This window comes from Oncorhynchus kisutch, linkage group LG28 (assembly GCF_002021735.2).
Source record: "Oncorhynchus kisutch isolate 150728-3 linkage group LG28, Okis_V2, whole genome shotgun sequence".
Classification (NCBI taxonomy): domain Eukaryota; kingdom Metazoa; phylum Chordata; class Actinopteri; order Salmoniformes; family Salmonidae; genus Oncorhynchus; species Oncorhynchus kisutch.
The window spans coordinates 33,310,029-33,330,305 of record NC_034201.2 but is presented as its reverse complement, the minus strand read 5'-3'; the positions used below and the strand labels follow the sequence as shown (position 1 = coordinate 33,330,305).

At 41.6% G+C, this 20,277-nt stretch overlaps 2 protein-coding genes across 3 annotated transcripts; both read left to right on the top strand.

Annotated features, from left to right (window-relative positions):
* Positions 1–120: 120 nt before the first annotated feature.
* Positions 121–4,505, top strand: LOC109872565 (TIP41-like protein). Of its 2 annotated transcripts, none has more exons than XM_020463844.2 (8): positions 121–271; positions 883–1,010; positions 1,375–1,554; positions 1,744–1,843; positions 2,712–2,843; positions 3,107–3,202; positions 3,390–3,452; positions 3,694–4,505. In XM_020463844.2, exons 2-8 carry the CDS (start codon positions 886–888, stop codon positions 3,823–3,825), a joined length of 828 nt encoding a protein of 275 aa, XP_020319433.1. In that variant the 5' UTR covers positions 121–271; positions 883–885; the 3' UTR covers positions 3,826–4,505. The 2 variants fall into 2 exon arrangements, 1 of the variants encoding a protein (XP_020319433.1); XR_002252486.2 differs by having other exon boundaries at positions 145–271; positions 3,107–3,246.
* Positions 4,506–4,582: 77 nt separating this feature from the next.
* Positions 4,583–18,517, top strand: riox2 (ribosomal oxygenase 2). Its single transcript, XM_020463842.2, has 10 exons — positions 4,583–4,734; positions 5,015–5,443; positions 6,005–6,124; positions 8,487–8,615; positions 13,275–13,378; positions 13,713–13,818; positions 14,154–14,325; positions 17,475–17,563; positions 17,783–17,935; positions 18,265–18,517. Exons 2-10 carry the CDS (start codon positions 5,021–5,023, stop codon positions 18,421–18,423), a joined length of 1,455 nt encoding a protein of 484 aa, XP_020319431.1. The 5' UTR covers positions 4,583–4,734; positions 5,015–5,020; the 3' UTR covers positions 18,424–18,517.
* The last annotated feature ends 1,760 nt before the right edge of the window (positions 18,518–20,277 follow it).

Sequence of the window (20,277 nt, the reverse complement as noted above, 5' to 3'; positions counted from 1 at the left end):
TGTGATTTTCTGGATTTTTTTCTCTCTCATTTTGTCTGTCATAGTTGAAGTGTACCTTTGATGAAAATTACAGGCCTCTCTCATATTTTTAAGTGGGAGAACTTGCACAATTGGTGGCTGACTAAATACTTTTTTGCGCCACTGTATATTTTGTGCAAATTTACAGGATTACTGGATGCGGAACCGTATAATAGTAGAATGAAAAGTACGTCGGAAGCTTTTTGTGAAGCTCTCTCTTTCATGGACGTTAGCTGACAATCAAACTACTGGAGTAAGTGGATTAACTTTTACATTTATTTTGTATTGAATCTTTGATTTCTATTTCCATGAAGTCTCCTGTCAGTAGGGTATTGATGTTGGATGTATATCCATTAGTAATGAAGTTAAGATGACAAGTTAGTGTGATGATGATTGAAGTGATGCTGAAACAGCCAGCTTGTCACTAACATCCGGAGGCTCAGTTAGCTATTTTAGCTAGATAAATAAGGTTGTGGAATGCATACTCTAGTTATTGCATTGTCGACACCTATTCCATAAACACGTTTGGCTGTTTTGTCAGCTAGCTGCTTCGCATTTTATATAACGTTGAATGTTACAATAGCTAGTTAGGTAGGCTAGCAAAGTTACTAGCTAGCTAACTAGCACGCCTGTACAGCGGGTATAATTATCTTGTTATAGCTAACCATATATATCCTAGCTAACTAGATAACTACTTTTACAACTCGCCAATAAAGACATTGGATTGCTAGGTCATTTCTGAGGGCTGAACGTACTCAACTACCTACAGTTCTGCAGTGGTCGATATGCAATGTATTCTGTACTTGCATGTACTGTTTATTTACTTATGTCTCTGATGGGCTTGGTGTTTGACTGTATTTGCAGTTGATGTTGGCCAATTTGTCAGCCATGATGACCCATGGGTTTAAGAGCAGTAAGCAAGACTTCATATTCGGACCATGGAAAGTGACTGCAGCAAAAACCCACATTATGAAGTCTAAGGACATTGAACGGTAACCTGGTCCAAGTATTTTGCCGATTTTTGTGTCAGACTAAACTTTTTCTTTAATGTTGTCTGTTTAGTATTCTTAAGGTTTAGTCTACATTGGGGAGCTTGTTTATCGACTTGGTCTTACTTTAAAGACTAGTAACCAAAATGGTTGCAAGTTCAAATCCCCGAGCTGACAAGGTACACATCTGTCGTTCTGCCCCTGAACAGGCAGTTAACCCACAGTTCCTAGGCCGTCATTGAAAATAAGAATTTGTTCTTAACTGACTTGCCTTGTTAAATAAAGGTCAAATAAATATTGTCAACTTACTTGGCTAGCTACATTGAGGTTAGTTGTTCAGGTTTCAATCTTGACAGTTTTGTCCCAGGTTAGGGGAGGAGATGCACATGCCCTCACTCCCAGAGATGCTGTTTGGGGACAACGTTCTACGCATTCAGCACACAGACGGCTATGGCATTGAGTTTAATGCCATCGATGCCCTCAAGAGGGTCAACAACATGCAGGACTCTGTGAAAGTGGCCTGTGCACAGGAATGGCAAGAGAGCAGGTACAACCACTATCATAATACCACTGTGATAACAATATCCACCTTCATTGTCTATATGCTTGTAAAATAAATACAACAAAAAATGGCATTTTTAAATTGTTTCGATAAAAAGTGTTGAATAATCAGTCAATTACCAGTCCCGTTATGGAGAATGGATCTGAGACTGTTGTCGTGTGGTTGTATTCCCAGGGCCGATTCTGAACACTCCAAAGAGGCTGTGAAACACTACGACTGGACATATACCACAGACTACAGAGGCACTTTGTTAGGAGAGGACCAGCAGATGAGGGTGAAAGGCCTTTCAGTTCACACTGTGGATACAATACAATATCCCAAACAAACACATTACAAAATAAGGGGCAAAGCTTAATTTGAATTTAAGTCAAAATTGAACTTAGTCTCACATTGATACATGACTAAATGTATATTTGACATACAGTACCGGTCAATGGTTTGGACACTTACTCATTACAGAGGTTTTCTTAATTTGTACTATTTTCTACATTGTAGAGTAATAGTGACAACATCAAAACTATGAAATAACACATGGTATCATGTAGTAACCAAAACCAAATATTTTATTTGAGATGCTTCAAAGTAGCCACCCTTTGCTTCATGAGGTAGTCACCTGGAATGCATTTTCCTCACAGCGCAGGTTAAAATATATAAATAAAAATTACAAAAATTATTAAAACCTTGAATGAGTAGGTGTGTCCAAACTGTTGACTGGTACTGTAAGTGGAAGACAGGATTCACCCACAAGTCATTGGCTGCGTTTCAGGTCGTCTATATTGCAAACTCCTGCCAGATCTATCGGTGATTAACATATCAACTAACCACACCATATGGTATATCAGTCTGATGCCCGGCTGCACCGTCAATGATGTGGAACACAACCATCGGCTGATGCAATGCAACAACTGCAATGTAGTCCGCCTGGAATGCAATGTTTCTTCCGCATAGGCATAATATTCATTAACTTATCTTAAGCTGTCAATTGCCTTATTCATTAGGAATCAAATTGAGGCAAACATGCCTAAACAACGAGAGACCTACCTACCTGAATGTGTCCAATAATTGTTTTTTTAAAGTTCAGTTGCAAAACGTTTAGTTTTTTGCTACGGTTTGCACTAATAAATCACTCTTTATTCCATCAGGCGACAGAAACGTTGGAGCGCATCGACATGGAGAAGCTGAAGGCGCGAGAACAGATCATGTTCTTCGATGACGTGCTGCTGTTTGAGGACGAGCTTCACGACCACGGCGTGTCCATGATCAGCGTCAAAATAGTGAGTGCCACTTTCAGACAGGAACTGACACTTTATGATGATGCACATTTGCTCCATATGGTGGCTGTGTGACAAGCACCAAAGGACATGTCCTTGCGGGGGCTGTACGACCAGGAATAAAAAAGGCTTTTTATATTCACCTATAGTACTTATGTTTAATGGATTTTCTTAAACGCTTGCATCTTTGAGAGACAGATTCATTTGTTCTGAGGAGATTTTGAAGAATGACTTACTCTCTTCGTATCCACTTGTGTGTGATACAGAGAGTGATGCCCACCAGTTTCTTCCTGCTTCTGCGGTTCTTCCTGCGGGTGGATGGAGTTCTGATCCGGATAAATGACACGCGGCTCTATCACGAGGCAAGTGTGACTGGGCTTTCCTGGGAAATGACAATCGATTAACGGTAACCACCAGAATGGATGTGCATTGGAATCAAATTCTGTGGATAACTTTAGTGATGTCCATTTCCTTCTATGTAACTTCAACTACATAATGGTTATGCCTACTTATGAAATGACTAATCGCTTACAGAGGTTTTCTTTACAGACTGGAAAGAATTACATGATCAGAGAGTTTAGCACTCGGGAAAGCAAAATTTCAGAATTGAAGGTGAGATTTTTCTTCTCTGTTTGAAAAGTACATGTGTAGCGGAAGTCCGCTGGCAAGTCAGAGCAAGCTCAGCATTGTGCAGTGACATCACTAAAATATTGTCCAAAACATTCATGCTACATGCGTATATGTCACTGTGCAGCTGATGCAATCATACCACTATTGTAAATGGAGAACAATTAGTCAATGGCAATATCTAGAAAAGACAAAGGCATTTAGTTTCTCTCTCTTTGCCTTCCAGAACGTCCCTGCTGCTCTGTATACTGACCCCAACGAGATCGCCCAGCACTTAACTTTGAAGTTGACCGAGTGCGAGAAGTTGGAGCTCCCTGAGACAGGCCCCCATCCAGGGGACACAGAGGCCCCTCAGTGATGGAGAGCAAGCTGGGTCCTGTGATTGGACATCAAATTCTCTCCTGCCTGGACTTAAGATGAGCGTCTGCCAACCAAGGCAGAGTTCATCCTCCCTCCGCTCTACAAATATATATATTTTTTTTTTACCAAAACACTGCACCTGCCTCCCTCCATACACAGGAAAAACAACAGTTAATGGAACTTCATTTTGGCATTTTCAAGTGGCCTCTTATTTTTAGTGTTATTTCACATTTCCTCAACGTAAATATTTTGGTCGGAAAATTGTGATAATTGCGTCTTTTCTATTAGAACTCCACATAATGGGTTTGTTGAATTCCACAGAAAGTAGTCTGATATTTGAATGTTGTGCTATTATAGAGATCCATTCCTCATGTTATCAAAATGTTGAAAGAGCCCATGTGTAAATAAATTCACTTTTTGTATGTGTTTAATCTTTTACTGGACATTGGATCTTGATTAGAGGAGAACTCACTGCTGAAGTCGAGGAGCCCCTCTGTTGTGCATCTCACTTCAATGACATCTCCCTACCTTTCCCCCTTTTCAAACTAAGATTTTGATCTAGCTAGCTGTTGTAATAGAACGGTCTCCTTACAGAACCTGCTCAGCTCTGCTTGTTTTATTGTATTCAAGATAAATGTCAACTAATAAAAGTCTTTAGCCTTAACATGCAAACATTTATTGTAGTGGTTGCGTATCATTTCTGTATTGAATACAATTTGGAAATAATCCACACTCGAGACATGAATCACCAGAGCGGAATGGAAAGTACTTGTTTGCCATCGGACATTTTATGCTACAGGACAGAACACGATTCTCACGTGTAGCTCTCAACCAAACTGATTTGGGAAAAGGGAGAGTTTATAGCTAATATGTGTTAAATCCGAAGGTGGGAACATAAGCAAAACAGGTAACGTTCGCTATGTTTTAGCATTATATAACATAAGCTACAGTTTGCAAGCTAGCTAACGTTAATTAACGTTAGCCCATAAACGTTATTAGCTAGCTAACATTTGTATCTGAAGCTTGCTACAGTAGCTACATAACAGCAAGTATTTGCTATCGAACGGGCTATTCCAACTGCACTTCACCAAGGACACTGTTAATCTTAATTTGATAGCAATGCAAAATTGAAACTGCTAACTAGCTATCTTCTAATCTAATGCCACTGATGTAACGTTCTCTATCAGCTAAAGATGCCCAGGAACGGAAGGAAAGCAGCATCCGGAGATGAAGAGGTCGCTCCCAAACATAGGAAAACAGACTCCAATGGCGTCCCCTCTCCTTTCTGTTTCGACACCCCAGACACTGTCTTCCAGAGCCTAATTTCCCCAGTGGGACAGGAGGAATTTTTCACTAACTACTGGGAGAAGAAGCCCCTCCACCTCCAAAGGTCTGACCCAGGCCTGGCCTCCTACTACAAGTCTCTGTTCCAGCTTTCAGACCTGAAGGGGCTGTGCGCCCAGGGCCTGACGTATGCCAGAGACCTCAATGTGTGCCGCAGCGTCCAGGGCAACAAGACTGTGTTGAACAAGGAAGGCCGTGTCAACTACAGCCAGCTCAAAAAGGACTTCAACCAGAAGGCCACCATCCAGTTCCACCAGCCTCAGAGGTTTAAGGTGAGAGTAGTGGACATGTGTTTATCCAGTGTTTTGTACTCCCGAGTCATGGGTTCTGGTCTGTGATAGTATGAAACAGGAGAACATTTTTTGTGCCTACTGAACATGCCTCTGCTCCTATAGGGCCACAGTATGTGGGGAAGGGTTGTCCCAGCCTAGCAATATTACCTAAACACCTTATTCAGCTTGATTGTATTAATTATGACTGTTGATCAGTTGAATAAGGTATTATTAGATCTTGGCCTGCCAAAACTGCATCCCTGTAGAAAATGGAGTGACGGTCCTAGTTAATGCAGCACTGGCAGTGGCTCTGTGGTAACAGAAAGGGACTGGTAGTGACAGATATCCTTTAGCTAAGATGTTGTTTAGCTCAGATTCAGATTTGCCTATTTTAAATGTGAACGCCTTGAATATGTTGGTGAACACAACATGAATTAAAATCTATTGCACAGATATCTGAACATCTTGATCATTCCATATTTGTGCAGAGCTGAACCCAATAGTATTCTATTCTGAGATTCTACGATGCCTGCTCTCCTCTAACTAACCGTGTGTCTCCAGGACGAGTTGTGGCGGATTCAGGAGAAGCTGGAGTGTTTCTTCGGCGCTCTTGTGGGCTCCAACGTCTACATCACCCCACAGGATTCCCAAGGGCTACCCCCACACTACGACGACGTGGAGGTACACCACTGAACTGGCCCCAAAATGGTCCACATCAGGGTAGTGTTCAGTGGGAACCAGAACATGTCATAGCTACCCATAAGAAACTCAAATTTTACCCTTACATTTCAAATAATTTTGCTACAGTGTTCCCTACTGAACATAACCCTGGCTGCAACATTTGTAGTATAGTTTGAGGGTTAGACAATATTTAAATGTTTACATACTCTTTTACCCACTTCATATGTATATGCTGTATTCTAGTAATCCTATATATCTACTGCTGTACACCATTCCTATTCATATTCTGTCCATACTGTCTACACACCATCATATATATACACACTGTGGGGCAAAAAAGTATTTAGTCAGCCACCAATTGTGCAAGTTCTCCCACTTAAAAAGATGAGGCCTGTAATTTTCATCATAGGTACACTTCAACTATGACAGACAAAATGAGAAGAAAAAAAATCCAGAAAGTCACATTGTAGGATTTGTAAATTGAAATTATGGTGGAAAATAAGTATTTGGTCACCTACAAACAAGCAAGATTTCTGGCTCTCACAAACCTGTAACTTCTTCTTTAAGAGGCTCCTCTGTCCTCCACTCGTTACTTGTATTAATGGCACCTGTTTGAACTTATCAGTATAAAAGACACTTGTCCACAACCTCAAACAGTCACACTCCAAACTCCACTATGGCCAATATATATATATATATATGTATATATATATTATATTTGATATGCCAGATCTGTCAAGTGGATGGATTATATTGGCAAAGGAGAAATGCTCACTAACAGGGATGTAAACACATATGCACAACATTTGAGAGAAATAAGCTTTTTGTGCATATAGAAAACTTCGGGCTCTTTTATTTCATCTCATGAAACCAAAACTTTACATGATGCGTTTATATATACACACACACACACACACATATATATATATATATATATATATATATATATATATATATATATATATATATATATATACTGCTCAAAAAAATAAAGGGAACTCTTAAACAACACAATGTAACTCCAAGTCAATCACACTTCTGTGAAATCAAACTGTCCACCTGTGGACGTCGGGCCCTCATACCACCCTCATGGAGTCTGTTTCTGACCGTTTGAGGTCATAGGAACTGAGAAGTGGTCTGTGGTCAACACCTGCAGAACCACTCCTTTATTGGGGGTGTCTTGCTAATTGCCTATAATTTCCACCTGTTGTCTATTCCACTTGCACAACAGCAATTTAGTGTTGCTTCCTAAGTGGACCGTTTGATTTCACTGAAGTGTGATTGACTTGGAGTTACATTGTGTTGTTTAAGAGTTCCCTTTATTTTTTTGAGCACTATATATATATATATAGATATACACTGAACAAAAATATAAAGGCATCATGTAAAGTTTTGGTTTCATGAGCTGAAATAAAAGATCCTGAAGTTTTCTATATGCACAAAAAGCTTATTTCTCTCAAATGTTGTGCATATGTGTTTACATCCCTGTTAGTGAGCATTTCTCCTTTGCTAATATAATCCATCCACTTGACAGATCTGGCATATCAAGAAGCTGATTAAACAGGTGCACCTTGTGCTGGGGACAATAAAAGTATACTTTAAGATGTTCAGTTTTGTCACACAACAAAAGGCTACAGATGTCTCAAGTTTTGAGGGAGTGTGCAATTGGCATGCTGACTGCAGGAATGTCCACCAGAGCTGTTGCTAGAGAATTGAATGTTAATTTCTCTACCAGAAGTGTCGTTTTAGAGAATTTGGCAGTAAGTCGAACAAAACACAGACCATCTCAGGGAAGCTCATCTGCGTGCTCGTCATGCTCTGGATCAACTTGTACAACGACGTGTTCCAGTTCCCGTCCAAATATCAAGCAAATTCACACAGCGATTGAAGAGGAGTGGGGCAACATTCCACTGCCCTCAATCAACAGTCTGATTATTTCTATGCAAAAGAGATGTCACTCTACATGAGGCAAATGCTGGTCACAGCAGATACTGACTGGTTTTCTGATCCATGCCCCTACCATTTGTTTAAGGTATCTGTGACCAACAGATGCATATTTGTATTCCCAGTCATGTGAAATCCATAGATTATGGCCTAAAGAATGTATTTCAATTGACTGATTTCCTTATATGAACTGTAAATCTTTAAAATTGTTACATGTTGCTTTTATTTTTGTTCAATGTATATATTTATATTCTGGACACAGACATGGCTCATTATGCTATTTCTACATTTCTTTCTTAAAATTTTGGGGATTTGTGTGTATTGTTTTGTAATGTTCGGTATAACTGTTTGAGCTAGAAACAAGTATTTTGCTGCACCTGCGATAACATCTGCTAAATATGTGTACGCCTTTCCCCAGGTGTTTATCCTCCAGTTGGAGGGCGAGAAACATTGGCGTCTGTACAGCCCCACGGTGCCCCTGGCCAGAGAGTACTGCGTGGCGCTTGAGGAGCGCATCGGCAGCCCCACACACGACATCATACTGAAGGTACGTTAGGAGCAGGGTGTAATTGGGGGCAATTGCGACATACATTTTGGGACTTTAAAATTAATGATATACAGTCATGGCCAAAAGTTGAGAGAATGACACGAATATACATTTTCACAAAGTCTGCTGCCTCAGTGTCTTTAGATATTTTTGTCAGACTACTATGGAATGCTGAAGTACAGTGCCTTGCGAAAGTATTCGGCCCCCTTGAACTTTGCGACCTTTTGCCACATTTCAGGCTTCAAACATAAAGATATAAAACTGTATTTTTTTGTGAAGAATCAACAACAAGTGGGACACAATCATGAAGTGGAACGACATTTATTGGATATTTCAAACTTTTTTAACAAATCAAAAACTGAAAAATTGGGTGTGCAAAATTATTCAGCCCCCTTAAGTTAATACTTTGTAGCGCCACCTTTTGCTGCGATTACAGCTGTAAGTCGCTTGGGGTATGTTCTATCAGTTTTGCACATCGAGAGACTGAAATTTTTTCCCATTCCTCCTTGCAAAACAGCTCGAGCTCAGTGAGGTTGGATGGAGAGCATTTGTGAACAGCAGTTTTCAGTTCTTTCCACAGATTCTCGATTGGATTCAGGTCTGGACTTTGACTTGGCCATTCTAACACCTGGATATGTTTATTTTTGAACCATTCCATTGTAGATTTTGCTTTATGTTTTGGATCATTGTCTTGTTGGAAGACAAATCTCTGTCCCAGGTCTCAGGTCTTTTGCAGACTCCATCAGGTTTTCTTCCAGAATGGTCCTGTATTTGGCTCCATCCATCTTCCCATCAATTTTAACCATCTTCCCTGTCCCTGCTGAAGAAAAGCAGGCCCAAACCATGATGCTGCCACCACCATGTTTGACAGTTGGGATGGGTGATGAGCTGTGTTGCTTTTACGCCAAACATAACGTTTTGCATTGTTGCCAAAAAGTTCAATTTTGGTTTCATCTGACCAGAGCACCTTCTTCCACATGTTTGGTGTGTCTCCCAGGTGGCTTAAACAACACTTTTTATGGATATCTTTAAGAAATGGCTTTCTTCTTGCCACTTCCATAAAGGCCAGATTTGTGCAATATACGACTGATTGTTGTCCTATGGACAGAGTCTCTCCCACCTCAGCTGTAGATCTCTGCAGTTCATCCAGAGTGATCATGGGCCTCTTGGCTGCATCTCTGATCAGTCTTCTCCTTGTATGAGCTGAAAGTTTAGAGGGACGGCCAGATCTTGGTAGATTTGCAGTGGTCTGATACTCCTTCCATTTCAATATTATCGCTTGCACAGTGCTCCTTGGGATGTTTAAAGCTTGGGAAATCTTTTTGTATCCAAATCCGGCTTTACAACAGTATCTCGGACCTGCCTGGTGTGTTCCTTGTTCTTCATGATGCTCTCTGCGCTTTTAACGGACCTCTGAGACTATCACAGTGCAGGTGCATTTATACGGAGACTTGATTACACACAGGTGGATTGTATTTATCATCATTAGTCATTTAGGTCAACATTGGATCATTCAGAGATCCTCACTGAACTTCTGGAGAGAGTTTGCTGCACTGAAAGTAAAGGAGCTTAATAATTTTGCACACCCAATTTTTCAGTTTTTGATTTGTTAACAAAGTTTGAAATATCCCATAAATGTCGTTCCACTTCATGATTGTGTCCCACTTGTTGTTGATTCTTCACAAAAAAATACAGTTTTATATCTTTATGTTTGAAGCCTGAAATGTGGCAAAAGGTCACAAAGCCTTTCGCAAGGCACTGTATAATTGCAAGCAGTGTCAAAGGCTTTTATTGACAATTACATGAAGTTGATGCAAAGAGTCAATATTTGCAGTGTTGACCCTTCTTTTTCAAGACCTCTGCAATCCATCCTGGCATGCTGTCAATTAACTTCTGGGCCACATCCTGACTGATGGCAGCTCATTCGTGCATAATCAATGCTTGGGGTTTGTCAGAATTTGTGGGTTTTTGTTTGTCCACCCGCCTCTTGAGGATTGACCACAAGTTCTCAATGGGATTAAGGTCTGTGGAGTTTCCTGGCCATGGACCCAAAATATCAATGTTTTGTTCCCCAAGTCACTTAGTTATCACTTTTGCCTCATGGCAAGGTGCTCCATCATGCTGGAAAAGACATTGTTCGTCACCAAACTGTTCCTGGATGGTTGGAAGAAGTTGCTCTCGGAGGATGTGTTTGTACCATTCTTTAATCATGGCTGTGTTCTCAGGCAAAATTGTGAGTGAACCCACTCCCTTGGCTGAGGAGCAACCCCACACATGAATGGTCTCAGGATGCTTTTCCGTTGGCATGACACAGGACTGATGGTAGCGCTCACCTTGTCTTCTCCGGACAAGCTTTTTTCCAATTGAGCCCAGGTGCATCCTACTTCCATTGATCATCATTGATGTTTTTACAACTTGATTGGAGTCCACCTGTGGAATATTCAATGGATTGGGCATGATTTGGATAGGCACACAACTGTCTATAGAAAGGTCCCACAGTTGACAGTGCATGTCAGAGCAAAAACCAGTTCTTGAGGTCGAAGGAATGGTCCGTAGAGCTCAGAGACAGGATTGTGTCGGCACAGATCTGCATCGCCAGGCACGAATCCAACACCATCATTACGCGTGCAGACAACACAACAGTGGTAGGCCTGATCAACGAGGAGACAGCCTATAGGGAGGAGGTCAGAGACCTGGCCCGGGTGTTGCCAGAATAACAACCTGTCCCTCAACGTAATCAAGACATAGGAGATGATTGTGGACTACAGGAAAAGGAGGACCGAGCATGCCCCCATTCTCATCGACGGGGCTGTAGTGGAGCAGGTTGAGAGCTTCAAGTTCCACATCACCAACAAACTAGAATGGTCCAAACACACCAAGACAGTTGTGAAGAGGGCACGACAAAACCTATTGAAAAGACTGAAAAGATTTGGCATGGGTCCTCAGATCCTCAAAAAGTTCTACAGCTGCAACATCGAAAGCATCTTGACTGGTTGGATCACTGCCTGGTATGGCAACTGCTCGTCCTCGACCGCAAGGCACTACAGAGGGTAGTGCGTACGGCCCAGTACATAACTGGGGCCAAACTGCCTGCCACCCAGGACCTCTACACCAGGCGGTGTCAGAGGAGGGCCCTAAAAATTGTCAAAGACTTCCGCCGCCCTAGTCATAGACTGTTCTCTGCTACCGCATGGCAAGCGGTACCGGTGCACCAAGTCTAGGACCAAAAGGCTTCTCAACAGCTTTTATACCCCCAAGCCATAAGACTCCTGAACAGGTAATCAAATGGCTACCTGGACTATTTGCATTGTGTCCCGCCTTTGTGGTAGAGTGGCCAGGCGAAAGCTACTCCTCAGTAAAAGGCACATGACAGCCCGATTGGAGTTTGCCAAAAGGCACCAAAATATTTGCTGGTCTGGTGAAACCAAGATTGAACTATTTGGCCTGAATGCCAAGCATCACGCCTGGAGGAAACCTGGCACCATCCCTATGGTTAAGCATGGTGGTGGCAGCATCATGCTGTAGGGATGTTTTTCAGCGGCAGGGACTGGGAAACCCAGTCAGGATCGAGGCAAAGATGAACGGAGAAAAGTACAGAGAGATCCTTGATGAAAACCTGCTCCAGGGCTCTCAGGACCTCAGACTGGGGCGAAGGTACACCTTCCAACAGTATAACGCCCCTAAGCACACAGCCAAGATAATGCAGGAGTGGCTTCGGGACAAGTCAATGTTCTTGAGTGGCCCAACTAGAGCCTGGACTTGAACCCAATCGAAAATCTCTGGAGAGACCTGAAAATATCTGTGCAGCGATTCTCCCCATTCAATCTGACTGAGCTTGAGAGGATCTGCAGAGAAGAATGGGAGAAACTCCCCAAATATTGGTGTGCCAAGCTTGTAGCGTCATACCCAAGAAGACTCGAGGCTGTAATCGCTACCAAAGGTGCTTCAACAAAGTACTAAGTAAAGGGTCTGAATACTTATGTAAATGTGATATTTGATTTTATTTTCTTTACCAGTATCGCAGACTACATAGACTCTTTGGTCCTGTACAAACTTGCTATATGTCAAATATTGTGTGATATAGCTTGGAAAATAACTAAATGTGACTGGATGACAACATGATGTTTGTTTCCAATAGTAGGGCTATTTTCCTATAGAAGTTTGTTTCCTTGCCACGATATTGAGTATCGATATTGAGTATCGCCCTACTGATGTTGTCCCGGCCCAACTATAAATGCCTCATGAGCTTAGTTTAACTCTCATACACTATCAGAACCCAACATTTAAGCCTGTTTTACTTCATTGTTTGCAAACAATGTAATTGTAAACGAACACTGTGTAGCTTCAAAACAAGTTTTAACCATAATTTTAATACCATGGACGGTCAGTCCTTGCATCCATAGCTTTGTCTATGAATTTGACCAAAACAGTGGCAGGGTGATCACGCTTTAGGGGTTTCCTGTCGACTAAACAAAACCAATGTCTCTCTAGGTGAGACCAGTCAAAGGCCACAACCCGAAAATAATCCACAGTAGTGGACTTAAGAGTCTTGATCCACATTTGGAAAATGCTTCATTGGAGTATTTCGCAACGTAGTGTGACTTGTGGCCTGAGCTATTGAGTTTAAGTGAGGGGGGTGTTTGTCCTTTTTTTCCATAGGCAGGTGATCTGCTCTACTTCCCCAGAGGAACCATCCATCAGGCGGACACCCCCGTGGGAGTGGATCATTCTACCCACCTAACCCTCAGTACCTACCAGAACACGTACGTGAGACTCACTGTGGCACCTAAGAAATTGATACCAGCGACCCTCTGGTTGCGAACTCATTCCTTGAAAAGTAATACGCGCAACGCTCGCACACTATTAAAAACCTGATATTTTATTTATACAGCTATTAATATCATGTTTCAGCCATCAATGGCCTTAGTCAGAATTTGCTAACTCGTAGCCTGACAGATCTTCCCCTGGGTTTCGAACTGGCTATACCTCTCTAACCTCAATGCTATCTCAGCCCCACCACTTCTTCATTCTCTCATTTGAAACAATGGAAATTCATAATCTTGATGTGTAAAGTTACTTAAACTTGTTTCACCTCAGGTCATGGGGAGACTATCTGGCCAACGTGTTCCCCAATTTCTTGTATGACTCCCTTAAGACCAGTGACATCACCAGGAGGGTAGGCATGCCCAGGAGAATCTTGATGGTGAGGTCCGCTTCCGTACTCTGTTCCAACACTTAAACATTTCATCCTTCCTTCTGTCCTTCCTTGAGGGAAACACTCATCTGCCATGGTCAGATTGGTGAATGTGAGTGATAACTTACAGTTCAGTGATTTACCTAAAGGAGGAATAAGGAATTTGCACTGAACGATGTGTTTAATGTCTAAACTTTAGTTCTCACTGGTTGCATGTTCTGCTAAATTTCATTTCATAATAGAAATTACAATGTATGCCTATTGAAAATAATAGTGTCCTATCTGCGTAGTTCAGTCTTACCTACTGCTATCTATTAAACACTATAACATTGTGTGTGTACAAGGGAGCCAACGCAGCCCCAGACACAAGCCGGCAGTTGGCCTCATTATTGAGGAGCGTGGCAGATCAGATGGAGAGGGGCGAACACGAACTCCGTGCCGGGGACATGAAGAGGGACTTTGCCCTCCACAGACTGCCACCTTACACACCAGAGCAAGATGACATCTCATCATCAGGTGTGTCTTGCTGAATAAGATTTAAAAGTCCAATGAGTAGAATGTTTATTACAGACAGTGTGTGTTGCCCATAGAATGTGAAACAGTAACTGGACACAGCCATATTCTGAGATATGAATCAATTTAAATTAGAAAAGGACAGTGGTGTTTTTCTACTAAGAAGTGATGTTTCTGTACAGGCTACAGATATGCATTTAAATAGTGATGTGCATTGATACTTGCGCCTCTTACGTTTTTCTGACAGACTTAACATATTTGTTAACATCTGTCCGGACGCTTGCTGAATCTGAGCTAAGCAGGGAGAGTAACATTTATAGTAAGGTCTGGAAAATAGTGTTGGGGCATTGAATATGGATAGGTACAGTATCGCTAGCCACTTTGTTCTGGATCGGGGTCTTTCTATAAATAATGGGGCCAATGTGTGACATTGGGATCAAAATTTCAAACTGGTTTGAAACAAATTGTTTTCCATGCAGTTCCTCATGTGTACTTTGAGGAATATATGCAAATTGATCCATAACTCCACCTATACAACATAGGCCTAGGACTATACATCCTTTAAGCAGGGTTCATACAGACATTGGCAAGTCAAATTCATGGACTTTTTCAAGCACTTAATTGTAATTTTCAAGGACATCAATATTATACAATTGTGCGGCAGGTAGCCTTGCTGTTAAGAGCATTGGGCCAATAACCGAAAGGTTGCCGGTTTGAATCCCCGAGCAGACTGAAAAATATGTCTGTGCCATTGAGCAAGACACTTAACCCTAATTGCTCCTGTAAGTCGCTCTGGATAAGAGTGTGCTAAATGACTAAGATGTAATAATTTACATTTATGTACAGTGGTAGTCGAAAGTTTACATACACTTAGGTTGGAGTCAATAAAACTTGTTTTTCAACCACTCCACAAATTTTGTTTTGGGAAGTCGGTTAGGACATCTACGTTGTGCATGACACATGTAATTTTTCCAACAATTGTTTACAGACACAATTAATTATAAGTTAAATAATCTATCACAATTCCAGTGGGTCAGAAGTTTATATACACAAAGTTGACTATGCCTTTAAACAGCTTGGAAATTGGAGGTGTACCTGTGGATGTATTTCAAGGCCTACCTTCAAACTCAGTGCCACTTTGCTTGACATCATGGGAAAATTTAAATAAATCAGCTAAGACCTCAGGGGGAAAAAATGTAGACCTCCACAAGTCTGGTCCATCCTTGGGAGCATTTTCCAAACGCCTGAAGGTACCACGTTCATCTGTACAAACAATAGTACGCAAGTATAAACACCATGGGACCACACCGCTGTCATACCGCTCAGGAAGGAGACGCATTCTGTCTCCTAGAGATGAACGTACTTTGGTGTGAAAAGTATGAATCAATTACAGAACAACAGCAAAGGACCCTGTGAAGATGCTGGAGGAAACAGGTACAAAAGTATCTATATCCACAGTAAAACAAGTCCTATATCGACACAACCTGAAAGGCCGCTCAGCAAGGAAGAAGCCACTGCTCCAAATCCGCCATAAAAAATACAGACTACGGTTTGCAACTGCACATGGGGACAAAGATCGTACTTTTTGGAGAAATGTCCTCTGGTCTGATGAAACAAAATAGAACTGTTTGGCCATAATGACCATTGTTATGTTTGGAGGAAAAAGGGGGAGGCTTGCAAGCCGAAGAACACCATGCCAACCGTGAAGCACGGAGGTGACAGCATCATGTTGTGGGGGTGCTTTGCTGCAGGAGGGACCGGTGCAATTCACATAATAGATTGCATCATGAGGGAGGAAAATTATGTGGATATATTGAAGCAACAAAATGGGCCAAAATTCCCCCAACTTATTGTGGGAAGCTTGAGGAAGGCTATCATAAATGTTTGACCCAAGTTAAACAATTTAAAGGCAATGCTACCAAATACTAATTTAGTGTATGTAAACTTCTGACCCACTGGGAATGTGATGAAATAAATAAATGCTGAAATAAATAATTCTCTCTACTATTATTCTGACATTTCACATTCTTAAAATAAAGTGGTGATCTTAACTGACCTATGACAGGGAATTTTTACTCGGATTAAATGTCAGGAATTGTGAAAAACTGAGTTGAAATGTATTTGGCTAAGGTGTATGTAAACTTCCGACTTCAACTGTACATATGGCTCTAGGAAAAAATTAAGACCACTGCAAAATGATCAGTTTCACTGGTTTTGTTATTTATAGGTAGGTATGTGTTTGGGTTAAATGAACATTTTTGTTTTATAATAACAAGAAGGATGCAGTGTTGTCTGACCTCGAATACTGCAAGACAACACAATACTAATGTTTTAATTTAGGAAGAGTTCAGAAATCAATATTTGGTGTAAATCAGGGTTATTCCAATCACTGCTTTCATGCATCTTGGCATGCTCTCCACCAGTCTTTCACATTGATGTTGGGTGACTTTATGCCATTCCTGGTGCAAAAATTCCAGAAGTTTTCAACAGCTGTAATAAGTTGTCCAGCGTAGGAAATCCTCACTGGTATCACAGTTTATAGAAAGACCAGTCATCATCTTGCTGAAACCAAGCCTTTTGGAACCAATGCGTGTGCTGTAAATAATAAAGCAAGGAGACTTATTCCATGGTCAAATCCTGCTTCGTGTAGATCTGAAAGATTTATCTCAGTAATATGGTACCTGTCATTACCAAAGGCGAAGCAGCACAAAACTTTAGCACCTTCCTTCAGAACCAAGAGTATTAAGTTTCAACTCCCGAGTGACACAGCGGCCTAAGGCACTGCATCTCAGTGTTAGAGGCATCACTACAGACCCTGGTTTGATCCCAGGCTGTATCACAACCGGCCGTGGTCGGAATCCCATAGGGCGGCGCACAATTGGCACAGATTCGTCCGGGTTAAGGGAGGGTTTGGCTGGGGTAGGCCGCCATTGTAAAATAAGAATTTGTTCTTAACTGACTTGCCTAGTTAAATTAAAGGTTAAAATATATATATATAATAAGTAACAAGAGTATTAAGTAACTAATATGGTACAACTTATCCAATCCTCTCAGAGCTACAAGAAGTTCCCAGGAGGAGTTTATTGGGCATGAGTGTACATGTATTAGCCTAGGTCCTTCTGTCTATTTCTGTGTGTGTGTGTTCTTCACAGCTGGAAAGATGCCTGCTTTAGAAGATACGGTGTGTCTGAGGTTTAAAGACCACATCCTGGTGTCTTTAGAGACGTGTCAAAGCCCATCAGTAAGTGCCTTCAGTTTTAACAGTTTACATATTTTACCTAGCTGCTCTTGGACTAAAGTGTGTGTTTATGTGTGTTTAGGGAGTTTTTCCTAGCCACCGTGCTTCTACACCTGCATTGCTTGCTGTTTGGGGTTTTAGGCTGGGTTTCTGTACAGCACTTTGAGATATCAGCTGATGTACGAAGGGCTATATAAATACATTTGATTTGATTTGGTTTAGGATGGGTCGGTATCGTTGGTGGTTGATGTGATGCACTCTCTGAGGAACAGAAGGGAGAAACATATGATGGGACAGAGTGGGGATGATGATGATGATGATGATAGTGGTGGTGATGATGATAGTGGTGAAGAGGAGGAAGATGCACCCTCTGAGGTAACCTGGCACATTTTGCATAGACAATGTACTTAGTTGACAATATGGATATAGGATTTGAGTTAAAGTACCTCTACCATTTGGATATTATATAGGATTCTTAAAGTAGATTATACACTGCCAGTCAGCCAGGATTTGAATGGTTTATGAATGAAGATGTTTGTGTTACTGTAATTTATATTGACTCTCATCAAAGTATCGAATCAGAAGCTATATGTCTGTAGATAAGGCCCAATTCCTGATATTTTGTTTACACAGGCAAAATGCATGGTCATGTCTGAAACTGTCTGTAAAGTTCTGTCTGTCATATCTCTCCGCCTATCTCCTAGACCCCCGGCATGACCTTCCCCTTCGAAGACCTCCCGGCCATCAGGCAGCTGCAGGCGGGACAGCCCATCCCTGTGTCTCAGCTAAAAAGGCAATTGGACAATGACAAAGTTCAGATGGCCCTGGTGCTCTGGTCGGAGGGCCTGCTGGAGGTGTGCTAATACCCCAACAGCATACTCTGACCCCAACAACCACTGCTTTCCATTTGGTCACAATAAATCAAGAGTCCTTTATTCTACGGTTTACTTCATCTAATTGAAATGTGTGCGGTGTCGTTTGTGTGTGTGTCTGTTTACAGATCTGAAACAACTGTAAATGTAATATTGTAACACACTTTATCGACTGGAAACACATCAAATACATCAACATTGCTTGGGCAAAGCGGGGGAGTAGACACGGGGATGTGGTTGGCTCGGTCTGAGTCTGCTCATAGGCTCTTAACACCCCCAGACCTTCCAATGCAAAGTGTCTGTATGCAAACAGACTTTCTTGGTTCCACAGGAGAGCAGCAGTTATCAGACCTGGCCTTTCTGCCTCTCTAGGCATGACAAAAAACATTACCCCCCTTTCCAAAAAAATAGAATAGTCCCAGTAAGCAAGTTTGAAAATATTTATTTTCCAGAAGTTAGGTTCAATTTAGGTTCTAAATGAGTTGAAACCTGAACCAAACCAAACATGGAAGTATATAGCCCAAATTAAGACTGGACAAAATCTAGACCAAACATAGACGTCTATGATTGGTTCAGATTTGGTCAGGACTAAAAACCAATGTGGAAATCTAGGCCGGTCTGGACAGGACCAAAAAATGTGTCAACGGCATCGGTCTGCGTGTACTGGGGTGTAGCCTACAGTGTCTGCCTGCAATGGAATTGTATGAATGCCCATCAATGTGGAAGGCATAATGTTTGTGAAACACCAAAAGCCTGCTGGTCCAGATGGGACCCAAAAAATACGCATAAAAGACGTCTGTCGGTCCTTGCTTACACTAGGGTTTAGGCTACATGTCTGGTTGCATTGGAATGTTATGAATGCCCATCTGCGGTAGGCCCACCGTTTGTAAAACAGGCCGTTGCATTGGCTTTAGTCCTGATTCCTGTGACGAATGAATGGCTATTTATAAGATGAATATCAGCAGCTACACAACGTTATCAGGAGTTATCCTGGGCCTAATTGCAACGAGAATCAATGTGTGTACACAGCGGGAAATGCAGATGTATTTTATTTTTCGCTATGATCATAAAAAAATGATGGATACAAACTTGAAACCATCATGAGTACTTAGCCCACGGGGTGAACCCTTACAAAAAAAAATGTTATGAAAGTGCAGTAACTGCAGTCGACTGGTATTTTGGACGCAGTGATTGCAGTAAAACATTATTTTGGACGCAGTATTTACATCATACTACAGTTAGTCGTGCTGCACTCTGACTGCAATCTTTTTACGTAAAGGAAACTCCTGGACCGCAGTTGTGAGTAGTCTGATTGTCCATTTTACTTTGACGACCTGTTTTTTGGGGATGTTTGTTTGTTCATATTTTTGGGGATTGGGGTTAGGCTATTTGATCGGAGAAACCTCCATGATGTAGTCTATATCTGCTACGTGATTTATGTTCAAATATTTTAGGGGGACGGAAAGTTGGTGAAGCCTCGCGTCTCTCCAACAGCACCATGGAGAGAACTATTTTGCGCTATTGAAAAAGTGACCACTGCTTATCACAGGGCGGCATCAGCGCTCACCTAACAAGCCCATATGCCACTGGTTGAGCTAAATCGTCTTTGTTTTTTGGCAAAATAATGTGAGGTTTTATTTGTTGTTGGAGGCGCGCCTTGGTCAGTTCAGAAATGTCCGCCATCAATCTGCGCTGCAAAGGCTATGCTTCGACCAGAAGTGATGAGTTTGACAACTCTACGCTCTAAGAGATTGGCCGCTTCATGGGCGTAGGCGTGAACCTATTCAAGTAAGTAAATACATTTGGAAAATGTTTATATATATATATATATATTTTTTAAAAGTA